This window comes from Mustela lutreola, chromosome 4, assembly GCF_030435805.1.
Source record: "Mustela lutreola isolate mMusLut2 chromosome 4, mMusLut2.pri, whole genome shotgun sequence".
Taxonomy (NCBI): Eukaryota; Metazoa; Chordata; class Mammalia; order Carnivora; family Mustelidae; genus Mustela; species Mustela lutreola.
Window position 1 is genome coordinate 24,264,201 of NC_081293.1, and position 18,684 is coordinate 24,282,884.

The 18,684-nt window shown below is 50.9% G+C and overlaps 1 protein-coding gene across 1 annotated transcript in view; it reads right to left on the bottom strand.

Moving 5' to 3' along the window:
- SORCS3 (sortilin related VPS10 domain containing receptor 3) overlaps positions 1-10,572 on the bottom strand; it is a 590,518-nt gene extending 579,946 nt beyond the window's left edge. Inside the window, exon 1 of the mRNA XM_059173261.1 lies at positions 9,223-10,572. Within this exon, the coding sequence (XP_059029244.1) occupies positions 9,223-9,855 (633 nt within the window). The 5' untranslated portion in view covers positions 9,856-10,572. The remainder of the gene's footprint in view (positions 1-9,222) is intronic.
- Positions 10,573-18,684: the final 8,112 nt, after the last annotated feature.

The following is an 18,684-nucleotide window of genomic DNA, read 5'->3' on the forward strand; positions in this document are numbered from 1 at the left end:
GTCATGATTAATCTTCCAGTCAAAAATTTGCTTTCGAGTATAAGTATCACTGACAGGAACAGTGATATGCGCCACTCTTTTGCCTCTCAAAATAGTTTCCTCTACCTACCACCACCCTGGAAAACACATTTCTCTGCATCTCCAGTTTTCTGGTTCTGAGACTCTTACTGTAACAAGTCCCTCCACTACATGTAATCACATTCAGATATGGTGCCTTCAGCTACTTTTCGAGCCCTGAAAAATGTTCAACTCAGTAATTGTTCTCCGTCTCCCACTGAGAACAGATCTGAGAAAGAAAAAGTTCATTTCTGAGGCAGCAGTGTAATCCTTAACCTGACTCTAACCATCTGGAAGAGAAAGTGCCGACCTCACCAGAGACGCCAAGAAGACCTGGGCACTACCGAATCAGGCACGTGGGATCTGAGCCCTGGGGAGAGAGAACGGAGACGGCCAGGGGTGCAGGTCCTAGGCCTGGGGAGCAGCAAGAAGAGGCCTCCCCACCCCTTCAAGACACTCATTCTTTACCCAGGCAGCTTTAAGTGTTTAAGAAAGTATTTATTCCGTTCAACTCAGTAGGCTTCTACTGACTGAAGCAGCCTGTGCACATCACGCAGGCACAGGAAGCAAAGGGACCCAGAGGGAGAAAATGCACAGAGACAGGGGAACCAAGCCTGAGCACCACTTCCTGCTGAATATAATTCTAGAGTCTTCACTGGGTCAGGGATGGGTCGAATGACTGCAGAATGGGCGTATTTGAACAAAACACCCATTTCCTTGTTTTCTGCGGGGAGCGGCTGAATGATCAACCGCCCAGGACTGAAATGCCCTGTGGTTGATCAACACGCATCTATGGGTCAGCAAACACCCCCTCCCACAATGCACCTGCAGGACGCCGTTTCTCCTCTTCTCTCCTTTGGGACAATTCCTTGTGCTGCATTGTTTTTTATTATTTCATCCTATTTATTTTCACTTCTTTCCCAGGGCAACACTCCCTCTAGTGTCTGTGGAGGGATCTCGGGTTCCAGTCTTGGTACCTAGGGTGCAGGCGGGAAGAGAATTCGAGCCTGATCTTGATGAGTAGAAATCACAACAAGATAACTAGTGGCTTGGTCAGTGTGATATTTCTGGGAAGGAGGCTGCAGATATTCTGCAGATAGTTCTGATCATGGCTAGTCCCACTTTACACCAGGCATGAAGCAGAGAGAGCCAGGAGATCAAGAGGAGGAGCAAAGCTGAAACACTGAGGTCTATCCTATGGTTTCCATGTAGATGAGTCTTTGGCCCTGCGGGCTCTATTTGCCACCCAGCCCGCCAGCAGCCCACGGTTCTCCTACTTTCCTGAAGCTACACATCTCACTTGCTTCCTTCAAGAAGTCTTCCAAGGTTGGCTGTGAGGCCTAATTAGGGATGCCCAAGCCAAGAGAGGCTACTCTTCACCTGTCTGGGCACCTTCCTTAACCCTTCAATGAAATCCCGCCCTAAATGGCCAAGAAATAAGCTATTCATTAGTGTGATTTTTAAAAAATTTTTTAAATTTTTTTCATTGCTTTTCAGTGTACCAGAATTATTAGCGTGATCTTTAACCTTGTTCTAACTATGTGACTCTACTACAAATTCTGAAAATGAATTTCAAAGGCCCCAGTCATTCGCTTCTCTATCTCTTCCACTGTCTGTGTCAGCGCAACTCAGAGAGATATCACAGAGGCTCATTTGCCTGAGGACCCCAACGGGAGGTGCCTGAAGTGAGCATCTCCTGGAGGGTCTGGCCAAGGCTTTGCCACCGGCTCCCTGGAAAACCTAGAGCAGGAACCTCCTTCCTCCACTTCAATGTTTCCATCTGAAAAGGAAGGGAAAGCGGTTTCCCATATAAAAATAACAACCAAAGCAAACTGCCGAAATGGAGGGCTTACCACGGGCCTGACACCTCTTTTAAGCACTTTGCCATGTTCATGATCTCACTGCATCCTTCCAACAGCCCAATACAAGGGAGCCTATTAGGACCCATCCCTTTTTATAGATGAACAAACAGTGAAGAAAGAATAACAACTTGCCAGCTCTTCCACAGCTAGGAAGAGACAGAGGCAAAATTTGAACCCAGGCACCTGTTTCCAGAACCCATGCTGTTCTTTACTATGCGACTGCTCCCCCAAAGTTCTGAAGAAGATTGCATTTGTGAGAATACACTCCCCCAGTATGAATTCACACCCAGACCAAGTAACCCACAATGTGCAGCCTAAAAGGATCCTGGATTGCCCTATCTAGCTCTATTTCCAGTTTCCTTCCTTAACTGGGTTCTTATCCAGTTGGTGCCAAGCAACAGACCCCCCACGGAGCAGCGGGCAGTTCTGCTGGCCAACAGTCCTGTATGGTCAGCCCCACTGTGCTCCAAGTTCCTCTCATCTCAACCCCGTGGGGATGGTTTCCTCTGCTCCCCAGCAAGGAGTTAACAGCAGAAAGCTATTTGCGCAATCCTGAAGTTCTTAGACTCCATTACTTTTTCCAAATTTACTACAGCACATTTATTAGCGTACTCTAAAGAAAAGCATTTCCATAAATAATTAAACCCCAACTACACTGATCAAAATAAATGAGCAAAATGTGCCTGGTGATGCAACCAGGCTTGATTCACTCACTAACTCGAATAACGAGGTGACTCATAAGAGGCCCCCATTAACGACAGTTAGGAAGATACAACTTGTCCGACATTGAGGAGTTTGGTATTTATGGTGTACAGTGGACGGTGGGCGGGATGGATGTAGGACATGGTCAGGGAATCAGAGGGACACACCTAATCCTGGGCCTGTTTGGGTAGCCTCATATATATTTGTCCTTAGCCTCAGTCTATCCTACCTATAAAATGGGCAGCATCCTACCTCCCCTGAGCAAAAATGCATAAGTCCTCTTAGAAGAAAAATGGCTTGTAAGCCCCAGGAGAAAGGAGAAACCTGGGAGTGAGTAAGGGATGGCTATACAGAGAAAAGGAAGAGTAGAGTCCAGACGACAGGATGCCATGTTTCTGTCTGAGCCTCTCACCCCTCATCTCTATGCAGAAGGAGTTGATGAAGACAATTACCCATGTGCACCTCTATCCTTGACATTCTGTGAGTCTCAGTGCCGTAGTACCTCCCCCAGGGACCCTCTGTCCTCTGAGCTCATAGCCTGAAATGACGGCTTGACAACTAACTACACACCCCCCGTGGTTTCTATCTTGGTGTCATGTGTTATTCAACTTTACTGAGCGCAATCTCCCATCCAAAGCATATTGGAAGGACCTTGAGGCAAATGCTGTCTGATCCTGGTTTGTCCGTCCCTCCACCGCACCCCTACCAGCCCCACATTGCCCAGAACACGGCCACACGCATAGGAAACACTCAGCGAATGGCTGAATATCTTCCGTAAGTCCATCTGATCTCCGACGTCCAAGAGGAAGCAGCCAGGATTACTGTCTAGTCCATATTTCTATCTTCTCACTTAGTGGCATAGAGATGCCTCCAGATCTTGGGCTACAATTTATATACGAAATAATCAACCAGGTATATAAACTCAATGCTGTTGAGAGACAGTGCCAGCCTGTCCTTTCCATGCAGCTAAGGCATTGCCTGGTTCCCTGAAGTCAGTTCAGCGAGTGTATACTGAGCCATGGGACAAGGCCTGTGCCACATGCCAGGAGGAGAAGAGCAGAACTCACACTGCGGGGTGGGGGAGGGGTGGTTGTAGTTATTTCATCCTCACCCCTCATCCCTCACCTCGAAAACACTTAACAAAATAATACGAAATTAAAATAAATAAGTACTCAACTGAATCATAATTCTGTGTGTGGTACAGTCTTTAAATTCTCCAATCAAGAAAAAGGGAAACAAATGCTCTTAAGGAAAGCTCTGTAGAGATACCGCATTTGAATCTAGAGCAGAGCTATGAAACACAGGGGCATCTCAATAGAGGAAGAAGGGCAATCCAAGTGGAGAAGACCTCATGGGCAAAGGCTCGTAGTCAGCGGAGCTTGGGACAATGAAGGCGCTCCCTTGGCTAGAGTGAAGGAACCCAACATGAAAGAGTCAGACAGAGAGGCAGAGAAGTAGACTCAGGACATACACAGTGAAGGGCCCTGAACACCAGGCTAAAGGACTTTGGATCTGAATCCAAGAAGGTGAAGGCACTGGAGCCGGAAAGTAGACATACTCCCTGAAAACGCCTGGTTACAGAAACTCTCAAGTGATGGAGAACCCAGGAATGAAATCACTGACATCCCAAGGGACAAGAACTTCTAATTCCTTGGTCACTTCTGCCCAAGAAGACTTGAGGCTGTCACTCTTCACCCACTTGGTGGAATAAGGCTGAGTCCTTCCTGCATGGGAGGCAGAGCCCTCTCATCTTCACTCACTGCGGGCAAAACCAGAGCACCATGCAGACCCTTCTCTCTGTCATCCCCCACACCAGCAGGTGAGCATGGCTTGTCAGCTTCCACCCATCCCCTCCCCCCATGCCGGTTCCTCCCACCCAAGGTGGCAGGCTGATGCTCACCTCCCATATTTCCAACTCCAACTCCATAAGACCCCTTTCCTCCCGAGCTTGCTGAAAAATGACCCTTCAACGTTTTCCTGCGATAAGGAAAGTCTCGAGCCTGCCCAGAGGCCAAAGAAAGCAGGAAATCAACAGGTGAGTTAAGCCACCAGCCCTCAGATGTACCTAGCCTTGGATGAACCCCTGGCACAGACCCTCACTCAGCAGGTCTGGCTCTGTGCATCTCTCTGCTCCTTAAGGGGTGATTCAGGCCCCACCCATCATCCAGTTCCAAAACTCCCCAGTGACAATAAGAGATTTACAGAGCCCGAGGAAAAAGCAGTTCTCCCCTGTGCCCCCTGAACCTTCTAGCCACTGGAGCCACAACCTGCTCCCCCCCCTTCTCTTAAATCCAACACAACTGAGGAAGCCACTTCCCAGCACTCCTTCTTTGCCAACTACGAAGCAAGTTCCAACCACTGCAACTCTGCAATCATTAAATCAGACCTCCCAATTAAGGAGTTTGCAAATTCTGCTCACCTTGGAAATCACCACAGGATCTGAGAAGCAAATCACACCCTGTAACCCAGCCATCAGAAGAAAGGCAGAGCAGACAAATAGAGACAAATAGCCTGAGTCCAGACCCCTACTCGCCCCCCCCCACCCCCAACCCCAGGCCAACAGTGACTGTTCTGTCCCAGCTCCATCCCAAAGGAGAGGCTCCCCTTGTAATATTAATTAAAAACAGATTCTTTTTGGCAAACCCCGGAAGAACAGTTTCAGTGGCAGACTTCTCTATTAAGCCTCTGCGAAGGCAAAATGCATTAAGATATTGTGACACGAGAACTGTGAACAGAGAGGATGAAGGCAAGACAATGCAGCCAAAAGCCATTTGAAAAATCTGTTTGAGAGCCACAATTAGCTGCTCCAGTGAGTGAAATACAATTAATCTGATCAAAGCTGTCACTATTTTGCACATTAGGAGTAAATATTTTAGAACACAGTCCAGCTGAATTAGTTAAAGGTATGAAATCCCGCCTGGGAACATCTGTGTGCTCTACCTCCTGGGGTGCTAGGAGTGGGGGATCCAGAGGGGACCGGGGAATCATCAGCATTCCCTGCTTCTCTTCACCAAGGTGCATTGTTGGGCACATTAATTGAAAAGTATCTGGCAAGTCATTCCTACCAGACACACACTGCAGGGGTAGAAGCCTGCAAATCGCGCTCCACTGCCAGTGAGCTGCTGGCAAGAAAGGGGGGTGAACGAGGGAGACATCAGCATTCTCAGCTCAGCACCAGGAAGGGGGATCCCCCGCCAGGGTTACTCCAAGCAGGAGGGGGCACGGAGAAGTGGACTGTCGCCTTCACAACTTTCCAGTCTCCAGAGCCATGCTTTGCCAATTCACAGAGCAAACAGAAGGCATTCTCCTTCATTGGAAGGAGAAGGGCAGAATGAGGTTTCTTTTTTCTGTTTCCTTGCAAGCCCTGGGGATGGAACTCCCTCTGGGTGTTTGTGAAACACTCTCTTGCCCCTTAATCACCAGGAGCCCAGCTGGAGACTGCCAGAGAGAGGGTGGCAAATGTCCCTCTAGAGTAGAGGCTCCAAGCCCAAGTCCCCTCACATCTCCCCAGAACCCCTGGCAGGGCAGTAAGGGTCAGAGAGGGATCCAGTCTCCAGCAACTTCTTGACAGCTCATGGCTCAAGCCTTCTGTGCACTTCCTTTTTTGCCCCCAAGCTATCTGACCACAGTCCTTGAACCAAAGTGAATCCATGACTACAGCCTTGGACAAGGATTTCCCTCTGCCCCCTGACATCCCTGGGCACACCTGGACAAATGGAGCAGACCATGTCCAGCTCCGCATGCCTGGCGCCAAAATGTCAGAGTGGACTTTGATTTCAGTTATATGGACTGACTGAAAACCCTCCCCCAGTGGGAATTCAAGTCAAGGATGAGGTCCACCAAAGGCACTTGGAAGGAGGCCAGGAAACCCCAGTATGTTCACAATTAAACTGGTAGCCTTCCCAGAAAAGGACATGTTTAGTACTTTGAAAGTCAGAAGAGAAGAGGGAATTCTCTTTTCATGCCAAAAGAGCCTAGTGCCAGGACATCTCCCTCCACTTTGAAACCAATGATGAAGGAAGCTTCCAGAAAGTTCATCATCCCCCTCGCTGCTCACCCTGGCTTTTATTTACAGCATCTTCTTTCGTTGTCTTCAGGAAAGGGGGATGGGGAATAAAACCAACCTAGTAATGTTGCAGACACTGGTTTCCCCGTTCTTCCCACAGGGTATTTCCTTAAAAATCTCTCAAAGACAGAACCACATGAACATGTTTCCCCCTCTTCCCTCAGAGCAACACAGACCTGATCCTCAATGAAGACTTTCCTGCTGATACTGTCTGTACAGTATGGTCCCAGGAGGTAGTGCCTCTCCCCCAGAAAGGAAGGACAGGACAACAAGATGGGGTCCCTGTACCCAACGTGTGTTGCCTTGTCCTTTGCTTGAACAGTTAAGACTGGCCAAGAACACAACCAGTAAGCATCCTGAGAGCTGTTCCTGGATTGCCCAAATCTCACTGCTGCCCCTAAGGGCTCCAAGGCCAACAGGTCCATCCCCACCCCCAGGAGCTTCTGCCCCTCTTTCAACTACAAGCTATTTCCCCTGGTTGGGTGGCTGGGACTAGACTTGTCCCCTCACTTCCTCTGCTGCACATCTGCCTGGAAGATGACCAGAGAAGGTCATGCACATGTTACTGTTTGCAAAAAGGATCCTCTCTAAAGTGCCATCGACAAGTCAACATACGAAAAAATGATCCATAAAATTAAAGCACAGACAGAAGAAAACTCTTTAGGCGGAGTGAATTTATATTGTCCAAATGTGACAGTAATAAAGTCATAGATACGTGAGGACAGCACCTCCTCCTCCTAGACATACATTCACTTCCACACATTCTCCTCATCCTTCTTGCCCAGTGTGAACGTGAACACACACACACACACAATTCCTCATTATCAAACTAAAACTTAGTTGAGATTCACACCACCTGCTGTCAGAGAATTCCCTCTCCCTCTCTCCTCTGGGGACTTGCAAGTCTTCAATCACCCATCCCTGCCAGGGCACGCCATACCCACTCCCTCCCCCTGCCCAGAGTTGTGCGCTCCGAAGCCATGGAGGTCTTCGCTGGAGGCAGATGACGCCAGCCACCGCACAGCTGGGGAGCCAGACCGCACACATCCTTCCACCCCGGCCTCTGTACCCTGCCTGGGCTGCCCGCTCCGTCCTGTGTGTCATTAAGAACCAGGAAATCTGCATGAGCAGCGCCGACGTCTACGCTCTGCGGACTCGTGGCTTTCCTGTTATCCACTCCTTACCCCTGTGACACCCCCAGGCCCTTTTAAAATAAGGCTAGAATTTTCCAGGGAAATCTTTAATGCCAGTCATAAGAGAAACACAAAGGGGAGGGGCGGTGCTTTCCGATCAAATGAGTTCCCCAAAGCTGCCTATAGACATCCATCACCCTCCAGACTCTGCCCAGCGCCGGGTTCTGATTTGATCCGGAGAGCCAGAGAAGCGGAAAGGATTTTTGCAAGACAGGCTGAAAGTGGGGGCCGTGGACTGGAGGGGAGTGGGGGCAGATCGCGGGAGGCCGCCCCCCACCACCACCTCCGCCAGAGATCGCGTTACCAGCCGTTTCTTGGCGTGGCTGCACAGCGTTGGGGTCCGGCGGGAGGCTGGCTTTGCCGGCTGCAGTAGCTGCCCGGGCCGCCGGTGCTCCGAGCCCCACGCCCGGCCGCCAATGCGCCGGGGCCGCCGGAGTGGACTCAAGGGCGCCACCTGTCGGTACAGCTGCTCTCAGGGGAACCCGGCCGCAGAGAGAGAGCGGGTGGAGAGGTGCGCAGAAAGCACGGGAACCCAACTCCTCTCCGGGAGCCGTTTGTGCTGCGGGACGCAGCAGCCGCAGCAGCCGAGGCGAGTTGTTTTTTGTTTTTGTTTTTGCTCAGAGACTTAGGTGTGCTTGTGCATGCGTAAGGGTGAGGGGTGAAGAATGGGCGGTGAATTTCACTTCACGCTTTAAACTTTTTTTTTTTTTTTTTTTTTTTTTAACTGCCTCTTTCCAAGCTTTCCAAGCAGCTGCCTGGGTTTCGAAGGGGGCTCAGCTGACCTGAAGGCCCGCGCTCGGGCGGACTAGGCGCAGCCTCCCCCGGGGCTGGGAGAAAGCGCGCCTGGAGCAGAAAGCAGCGACCGTAAGGCCGGCAGGAGTCTGGGTGTCCGAGCGGCCTCCAGCTCCTGGGTTCCCTTTCGCTTGAGTGGAGGGCAGAAGGGGGGAAGCTTGGCGGTCGCAGGAATCCGTCAGTTCGCCAATTCAGGCCGCGTCCTCACCCACGAATCCAAGCTCCCGACCGGAAAACTGACTCCCCGAGCCGAGTACCAGGGAAAGGGACCACAGATCCCTCCCCTGCTCATCTTTAAAACACGTCCCCTCTCCCTTCCGGGCGGCCCCAAATCTAGGGTCTCCAGCAAACAAACGTACACTCCATCTTACAACAAACTCCACTAACCTGTTGGGGGCGTGGGGGAAGCCGGATGAATCTGTTCTCTCTACAAGTCAGGGCGCCCCCGCCTCTGCCTCGACCCTCGAGCAACTATCTGTCCCCGGTTCCCGCCCTCCATTCTGCCCTGCTGTCAGGAGACACACAGATCCGCCGCGGGGCGGGTACTCACGCTGCTGTTGTGTCCCGACCAGTGTACCATGGCTTGATTGTGGGCCGAGTCCCCGGTCAGCGCGAACGAGGTGCTGGGCAGCCGGAGCTCTTCGGCCGCCGCCCCCCCGGCCCGCGGCGCCTTCACCTCCTCCCGGAGACCCTTGGCCACAGGGCGGCTTCCTTTGGAACCATCGGCCAAGACAGTGGCTCGGGCGTCCCCACGTTCCAGGCCACTGGGGGGTTGCTCCCGGCGACTTCTCCTCGCGCCGCCAGGCTTGCCCGGAGCCGGGGCGCCTGGTCCCCACCGCGCGCCTGCCGGCGATGGTCCCCCGGCTTCTCCCTGCTTCTTTCCAACGCTGCCGCTGCCGCCGCCTGGCTGGGGCAGAGGCTCTGGTCCGGGCCGGCGCCCCAGTGCGGCGCCTCTCCGCGCCGTCACCAGCTCCTCGGGCCACTGGCTTACCACTGCCCGCGGGAAGAGAGGAAGAAGCGCCGGCGGCCGCGAAGCCGGGGCCGCGGGGCGCCCAGGACCGCCCGTCGCGCCCCAAGTGATCTCGGCGCCGGCCAGGACCCACGTCGACAGGAGCAGGAGCCCCGTCCGGGCGAGAGGCGCCCCGGGCCAGCCTGCGGGGCGCTCTGTGCGCGCTGCCTCCATCCCGCTGCGGCTGCCGCGGCTCGGGCTGCCGAGAGTGTGGCGCCCGCCGAGGTGCGGGTCCGGAGCGGGGGGTGTGCGCGCGCCGGCGAGCCAGCGAGCGAGTGTGTGTCGGGGGGAGTGGGGAGGGGGCGGCCGGGAAGGAGGTGGCTCGGGCTGGCGCGCCTCGCGGGTCCTCTCCACTCTTCCCTCCACGCTCTCGATCGCTCGCTCTCTCTTCCGAAAAAGGGTGATTCCAACACCCGGGAAAAATTAATAAATGCCCCCTCGGTGCTTTATCCCCCTTAAAACAAGACCCCCCAAATCTTCCTCACCGAGCTCCTCCAGAAATTTTGTTAAAAGGAGTGTTCAAAGGTAATGAGAAAAATCCTCTTTTAAAACATGAAAATCAAGCCGGATCCAGGAGGAGGGGCTGGCGACGGACCCCAATCCAGAGTCTCTCCGAAATCCAGCCTCCAACCTGCTCCCGCCGAAGAGTTGGGAGCCGCTTCTGGCCGCGTTTGGGGGTTTACTCTTCGGGCCTGTTGTGGGGAACGCGAGATGGCGTGCAGGGCGGGGGGGGGGGGGTCTCGAGGGAGGAGGAGGAGTAAAGTGTTTTCAGCGCCAACTGTTCGGGTTCCGAAGGCGAGGGGGAGACCAGAGCCTTCGCGTGAGGAGGCAGCGCGCGGAAGCCGAGCGCGGGATGGACCCGGGACTCCGCTGGCTGCTCCCGGGCCCGCCCCCCCCCGCCGTCCCCCCGCCCCTCAGCCCCTCACGGTTTGCGCCTCCGCCCGGTGCGGGGGCGCGGGGACTGCGTGCGTGCGCGTGCGTGCGCGCAGGCGGGAGAGGGTGAAGCCAGGGGTGCGCCAGGGGCTGGCGGGCGGGCGAGCGGGAGGGCGCCGCAGGGTGGGGGCACCTGGCAGAGCCCGGGGCTGGTTCGGTGTGCGGGGGCGCGCGGCTCCGTGCGTGCGCGTTTGCACGCGTATGTGTGCGTGTTAGTGTGAGCCACGGGGCGTGGGGCAGGGAGGGGTCCGCTCGGGCCGTGGGCGCGCGCCGATTACGCACGGGCTGTGTTTGCATTTCCTGAGCCTGCGAGTCCTCCGAAAGGCAACATTGAGAAGGCAGACCGCCCTGGAGAGCCCCCTCCTCCAGGCGCTCCGCGTACCCATGCTCCCCCACCACCGGCGGATGGAACCTGGTTATTCCTTAAGCCTCCTGCAGGGCGAGGAGAGAGCAAAGGGAGGCGCCGGCAGCAGGGTCAGGGGTTTGCCAGCTCTCCCCGGATCCACGGCTCTCCTTCCTGGGACCCTTGGTAGGAGGTTAGGAAAAGCAGTGGCGATCGGTTGTTCCCACTGCGGGGGCGGAATCCAGCTCCCATCTTCTAGCTTGGGACTGAGGTCGTGCCCTCACTCTTCCTAGATTCATTTCTGAGCGGGCTCAGTTGTTCCTTCAAAGCGTTGACTGCCAGTGAGAGGACCCCCGGCGCAGCGCGGGTTTATCAGCGCTCCCCACCCACGCCGTACCAGAAGCGCAGCCTGGGCGCAATCTGGGCGAGGACCCTTGGAGCCCTGTAGGAAAAGGGAGACTTCGGAGAGATGAAAGTTAAACTCGAGGACGAGGAGATGTGGTTTGCAGGCCCCCGGCGCGTAGTGCCGCCCGCCGCCTCCGAGAAGTTCCCGTGATTTCTTGGCGGTTGGAAAGGCGAGAAGCGCGGAGCTGGAGAAGGGGTTCTTAAGAAACGAGGATAGGGAAAAGGGGCTTGGAGGGCGTGAGTTCCGAAACCCCTTCCTCTCCTCCTCGGGATTAGAGAAAGAGTTCTTTTGCGGGTGACGGTTAAAGCATAGCCAGAGGGAGGGAAACGCGGAAAGAGTGGAGAGGAGAAAGGCTCGGCGAAGCTAAGAAGAGAACGGAGGCGAAGAGAAAAAAGGGAAAGGGAGAAGAAAGGAAACATTAGATGGAGGAGGGAAGGCGAGATATTGGGCCAAGAGAAAGGCGAGAGAAAAGAGACGAAAATGCGCTAGGGGAGGGCCAGGAGGGATGGAGGAGGCCGAGGCGGCCTGGAAATCCGAGCCGGTTCCCCGGGAGCCCCGAACCTGGCGAACAGGCTTTTCCAACCGGAGCTCAATTCGGAAATTGGGAACCGAGGAGGCTGGGCCAGAGAACCAAGCCGGAGACAGCCCAGAGTGAGGCGAGTCTTGGAGTCCGGGTTTCCAAAGACCTCTGGCGGCGGAACGCCCCCAAGAAAAGTTGTGGCACCAAAGGCTGAAGTGGGCGCGGGCATCGGGCGCTGGACCGGAGCCGGCCATCCGCGGGTTCCCAGCGCCCCTGCCGGGGAAGGCCGGGCGCTGCAGCCCGAACCCAAGCTCGGGATTCGGGAGGGACGCGAGGCCTCTCTCCTGCGTGGGCTCTGGGCAGAGGTGCCAGATGTCAGAGTAGAAGAGGTCTGGGCTTTCAGGCAGGCCCTCGGGAGTGGACGTTCACAGAGCCCGGGAGCGGAAGGCCTCCCAAGTCGCAGGACTACAAGGGAGGTGTGCTGTCCAAGCCCATGGGGGACAGTTGACAGCAAGAGCAATGCTGGAGGCTGCCTGTGCCCTCTCCCATCTGACCTGGACCTGGACCGAGCCTGCGGAAAGGTTGAACCCTCCAGGTGGAATCTGGAAGATATGGCTATTAAGAATTTGGAGAAAAACGGAAGACTAACATGTGCTACTTTCACACACCTGTCCCCAATTCATCCTCCTGGCCTTGCTCTGTCAATTATCACTCCTCCTTCTGTCTTCACTCTCTCCCTCCTTCACCCTTTGCCTAACAATTCTTGCCCTCAGCCCTGTGCCGGCTCTCCATAGGCACCGTTCCAGTCCCCACCAGCCTTCTCTGGTGTGCAAACCTCTTCAAAGTGTTCTCCCCTCCCCCAGGAGTCTCCCTTTCCTCCGCTGCCACTCCCTGCTAGCATTTGCCTTCAGGTGACTCATCAAAGCCTTACTCCCAACAAACACCACCTGGTGGCTTCCTTGAGACAGCCTGGCCAAGAACCTCCGCTTCCTGAATTTGTAAACGTGTTCCATCTGGAAAGATCTCCCTTGGTCTGTGTGGTACCAGGGTCTCCTGGGTCCTCCCTGACAAGCCTCAGTCAAGATCAGCCAACCTCTCTGCTCCTGCCCATGTCTTAAATTCTAAGAACGAACCTCCGTCATGACCCCAATTTCCTGTGCTTCATTCTCATTCCCTCAGTGAGTGAGCTAAAAGATCTCACCCGGTTCTCTGCTTCATCTGTCACCTCTTGCTTGTTGACTCCTGAATCAACTCTGTTCTCTCTGGAACTTCTCATCTGAATTCTCCATTGCTTCCTACTCATGCAGGTCCACACTGAAACCCATAAGCAAAAACCATCCTCCTCATCTTCTCTGTCACCCAGACGAGACACTTAACATGCAACCCTGTCTCTTCCTTCTTTCTGATCCCTACATCCAGAAAAATCATTGCAAAGTCCTATTTTAGAAGCGTTTTCATCTGTTGTCTCCTGCTTATTCCCAGAGTCACTGCCTTAGATCTGATCCTCATCCTCCTCTGTCTCAGGATTTTACTCTAACTTTCTGGCTTCTCCTGGTCTTCAGTTCTTTCTTTCCTCAAGCCAGCCTCTACACCAGCACGGTCCAATAAAAGCAGAAAGTCAGCCGCGTAGGTAATTTTAAATTTTCTAATAGCATCATTAAAAATTAAAAAGAAACTAATGAAATTAATTTTGATAATATACTTTCTTGATTTGAATATATCCAAAATAGTTTCATTTCAACTCATAATCAACATAAAAATTATTGAAGTATTGTTACATATATTTGTACTAGGTCTTCAAAATCCAGTGTATATTTTACACTGACATTTCAACTACTAGCTATCTTTCACAAGCTCAATAACCACATGTGACTAGTGGCTACTGTTTTAGACAGCACAGTTCCATCTATTTATTTATTTATTTTAAGATAGCATTTATTTATTTGTCAGAGAGAGAAAGAGCTCAAGCAAGGGAGGCAGCAGGCAAAGGGAGAAGTAGGCTCCCTGCTGAACAAGAAGCCTGATCTAGAACTGGATCCTAAGACCCTGGGATCATGACCTGAGCTGAAGGTAGACTTTTAGCCAACTGAGCCACCCAGGTGTCCCTATAGATGCCTTCTAAAACTTAAGGAAGGTTATGTCATGGCTTGCCCTCCTCACAATTCTTCATAAAGTCTGAGCTTCTCAGAATGGTATGAAGGCTCCATGCCCTGCCTTACCTCCTTGAACTTTCTTTTTTTTTTTTTTTTTTTTTTTTTTTTTTTTTTTTTTTTAAAGATTTTATTTATTTATTTGACAGAGAGAGATAACAAGTAGGTAGAGAGGCAGGCAGAGAGAGAGGAGGAAGCAGGCTCCCCGCTGAGCAGAGAGCCCGATGTGGGACTCGATCCCAGGACCCTGAGATCATGACCTGAGCCGAAGGCAGCGGCTTAACCCACTGAGCCACCCAGGCGCCCCCTCCTTGAACTTTCTTAACCATATTCCTTAAGTCTGTAATCTGCCCTCTGTGGCCCTCTGCCACAGTTTCCATTATGGCCTGCTTTAAATGGCAGCTCTTCGCTAAAGTCTGTCCCCACTATCCCATGGTACCTGATACTGAATCTATTATTGTCACCACCACCATCCTCATCACCATCTCCAAACTTTACTGCTATAAGATGGGAGCTGTCCAGTATCTATTTGGAATTTAAAAGAGAACCTAGGCATCAAAAAACAAAAAACAAAACAAAACAAAAAACAGAATCTTGCCATTTGCAACAACGTGGGTGGAACTAGAGGTTATTATGCTAAGTGAAATAAGTCCATCGGACATAGACAATTATCATATGATCCCTCTGATAAGAGGAATTTGAGAGGCGGGGGGGGTGTCTGGGGGTCAGGGAGGGGAAAAAATGAAACAAGATGGGACCAGGGAGGAAGACAAACCATAAGAGATTCTTAATATCAGGAAACAAACTGAGGGATGATGGGGGGTGGGGGGCGTGGCGGGTAGAGTACTGATACGGTGGCTGGGTGATGGACATTGGGGAGGGCATGTGCTATAGTGAGTGCTGTGAATTGTGTAAGACTAATGATTCACAGAACTGTACGCCTGAAACAAATAATATATGTTAATAAAAATTAAAAAGAAAGGAAAAAGGGAAGAAAAAAAAAGGCTAGGGTTAAAATGTCATTTCCCGTGCTGGCATAATGCCTACTTCAGCTGGGAAAGGCATGTCTGGAGCCAGGATTAGCCCTCACACCCTTGTCCAATGAGGAGAGCAAAGAAGGCCCTCCTGAGAATGCATCTTCCCTCCAGACTCCTGTCCCTGTTACAAACAACTGCAGAAAGCAAACACTATCTTCTAAGTTACCCATGAGATTACACCATTGCCACCCTAATGTGACTTCCTTCAGGTTTGGTTTCTTTTTTTTTTTTTAAACCATCACAGTAAAATAACACTTTGGAATACTGTTCTTCTCCTTGACATCACAGATACATTCTCATTCATATTCATTCTCTCCCTGTCTCTCTCTCTCCCTGATGTCCTGTACCCCCAAACCTTTAATATTTTAACAGAGTTTATCGTCAGCACCCAGGGCCAGCACATACAGAGAAGTATTACAATTATGCCCATTTCTCATATTTTAGAACATGTTCAGCAGTCCTTATGTAAGGATCTAGAATTTTTAAAAAAGGTTTTATTTATGGGGCGCCTGGGTGGTTCAGTGGGTTAAGATGCTGCCTTCAGCTCAGGTCATGATCTCAGGGTCCTGGGATCAAGTCTCGAGTCGGGATCTCTGCTCAGCAGGGAGCCTGCTTCCTCCTCTCTCTCTCTCTGCCTGCCTCTTGGCCTACTTGTAATCTCTCTCTGTCAAATAAATAAATAAAAATCTTTAAAAAAAAAGATTTTTGTTTATTTTTTTGACAGAGAGATCACAAGCAGGCAGAGAGAGAGAGAGAGGGAAGCAGGCTCCCTACTGAGCAGAGAGCCTGATGGGGGGCTCAATCCCAGGACCCTGAGACCATGACCTGAGCCAAAGGCAGAGGCTTAACCCACTGAGCCACCCAGGTGCCCCTCGGTGAGGATCTAAACACAAATTCCTCATACAACTTAGAGCCAGGAAAGTGGATTTCTCCTGTGAAACTGACATCCTTTTTTTAAAGGCTTTCTTAAAGTGGCTTTGTCTTCTCACTTTGTCTTCCTCTTGTCTCCACAATCAAGCTGAGTACCAGGTTCACTTGCTCTAACTGTCTTCAGAACAAGATCTTTATCCTCTGTTCCCCTTTTACTAAATACTGTTTGCTTTTATTGTTTGATACTCTCCGGTCTTACTATAGCTATGCAGTGTTGATAAGCCACTTCACATCCTTTTTGGAACTAACTAGGAAATTAATTAATTGATTAACATCAAAACAGCAGTTCACATTGTAACTCTCTGAATTTCTACAGAGGTAAATGATTATAAAACAAACCCTGAAATGCAGATGAAAGCAGTCAGAAGACCACTGGAATCAGAACTCCCTACCACTGTCTATCCCTGAAGGCAGGAAATGTCTGTTTCGCTCCTCTCTATAAACTCCGCACCTGCCCAGTCCTAGGCGCAGTCCTGACCCTCAATAAATGTGCAATCACAGGTGAAACAGATGAGTATAAATAATAACACTTCTGCATGCAGCTTCTAGTCATCTGTTCGTTTTAGCACGTGTACACTTTCTAAAGAGGAAAAGCTCTATGATTTGATTGAAGCTCTTTCTTTCCACAGGGACAATATGCCCAGCAGTTATAGGTATAAGGTATAACTTTTATTTTTAAGATTTTATTTTATTTTGTTTGTTTGTTTGTTTATTTATGGCAGAGAGAAGACCACACAAGCAGGGAGAGGAGCAGAGGGAGAGGGACAAGCAGAGTCCTCACTGAGCATGAAGCTCGACAAGGGCCTCAATGAGGGGTTGGAGCCCAAGACACTGAGCCAAAGTCAGATACTTAACCAACTGGGCCACCCAGTCACCCAGGTATAGGACGTAACATTAAGAAGCTTGGTCATTGTTTAAAAAAATTTTTTTAATTAAAATTTTTTAAAAAGGGACGCCTGGGTGGCTCAGTGGATTAAAGCCTCTGCCTTTGGCTCAGGTCATGATTCTGGGGTCCTGGGATGGAGCCCCACATCAGGTTCTCTGCTCAGCAGGGAGCCTGCTTCCTCCTCTCTCTCTCTCTGCCTTCCTCTCTGCCTGCTTGTGATCTGTATTTGTCAAATAAATAAATAAAATCTTTTTTAAAAAATCAAATTTAGAAAAAAAAATAAGCCTGGCCATAAAGGCATCAAAGACTTTATAATGAGGAAAAGCAGAAGAGAAAGAGGAAGGAAGGAAAGAGCAGCATCCGTGGCTTCTATGCCATTGCTTTATTTAATTCTGCCAAAGTAGGTTTTCTTGGTTCCAGTTTATAGACTTAGAAACAAAAATGCATGCAGGTGAAGCTGTGATGATAAAGGCCACCACTCGATGTTAATGATAAGTGTTAACATACCCCGAACACTAACTCCAGACCAGATGTGTAGTAATGAGTGATTAAGAGTCCAAACTTTGGGGCGCCTAGGTGGCTCAGTCGTTAAGCGTCTGCCTTCAGCTCAGGTCATGATCCCAGGGGCCTGTGATCAAGTCCCATATTGGGCTCCCTGATCAGCGGGAAGCCTGCTTCTCCTTCTCCCACTCCCCATGCTTGTGTTCTCTCTCTCATGGTCTTTCTCTGTCAAATAAATAAATAAAATCTTCAAAAAAGAAAACAGAGTCCATACTTTGGAGCTAAATTACCTGTGTTCAAATGCCAACCATCCCAACCCCTGCTGTGTGATCTTGGACAAATTACTTAACCTCTCTGTGCTTCTATTCCTCATCTGTAAATGGGGATGGTAAAATACAGTACAGGGTCATAGTAAATATTAAATAAATTAATGCCAGTTGAACAAAGTGTAGTACAGATAAAGAGTTAGGTAAATTTGGCTGTAAGTGTTCTTACAGTCCTGAGGAGGTCAGTACTTTGTCCCCATTTTACAGATGAGGAAATCTTAATGCTAAGAGGCTGGGTTGCCCAGCTTGTAGGTGACAGAACTAGGGGTTTGAATCCAGATCTGTCTGATGTTAGAGCTAAGTTCTTACACAATGGTTTATACTATCTTCCTGCTCTGGATCATAAAAGATAACCTAGGCAATACTTACAGTCAGGTCTCTTTGGCTCTAAAGCCAGGGTTCTTTCTGCTGTCCCCACACAAGGACACACAATGACAACTAATGGTTCTGATGGGGCACACATTCCCAAAACATACCTAGCAATTGAGAAGAAGGTGGTTGATTTAATTGGTGACATCCTTATCTTTAAATGACATCTTTAGTAAGGAAGAGAAAATTGTGATCGGTGAATTCCAGGCCTATATTCAAGTAGCAAGTTGAGATTGAAGAAGTAAATCTGCGGGGGGGGGGGGGGGGGGAGGGGGTGTGCCTGGGTGGCTCAGTGGGTTAAAGCCTCTGCCTTCAGCTCAGGTCATGATCCCAGGATCCTGGGATCAAGCCCCCGAGGTGGCGGGCTCTCTGCTCAGCAGGGAGCCTGCTTCTTCCTATCTCTCTCTGCCTGCCTTTCCACCTACTTGTGATCTCTGTCTGTCAAATAAATAAATAAAATCTTGAAGAAGAAGAAGGAGGAGGAAGAGGGGGAGGAGGAGGAGAAGAAAAAGAAGTAAAGCCAACAGTGGAAACCTAACGACCTCCAGGAAAGAACATACTCATTAAGCTGCTGAAAGTCATCAACAACTTTGTCAACACTT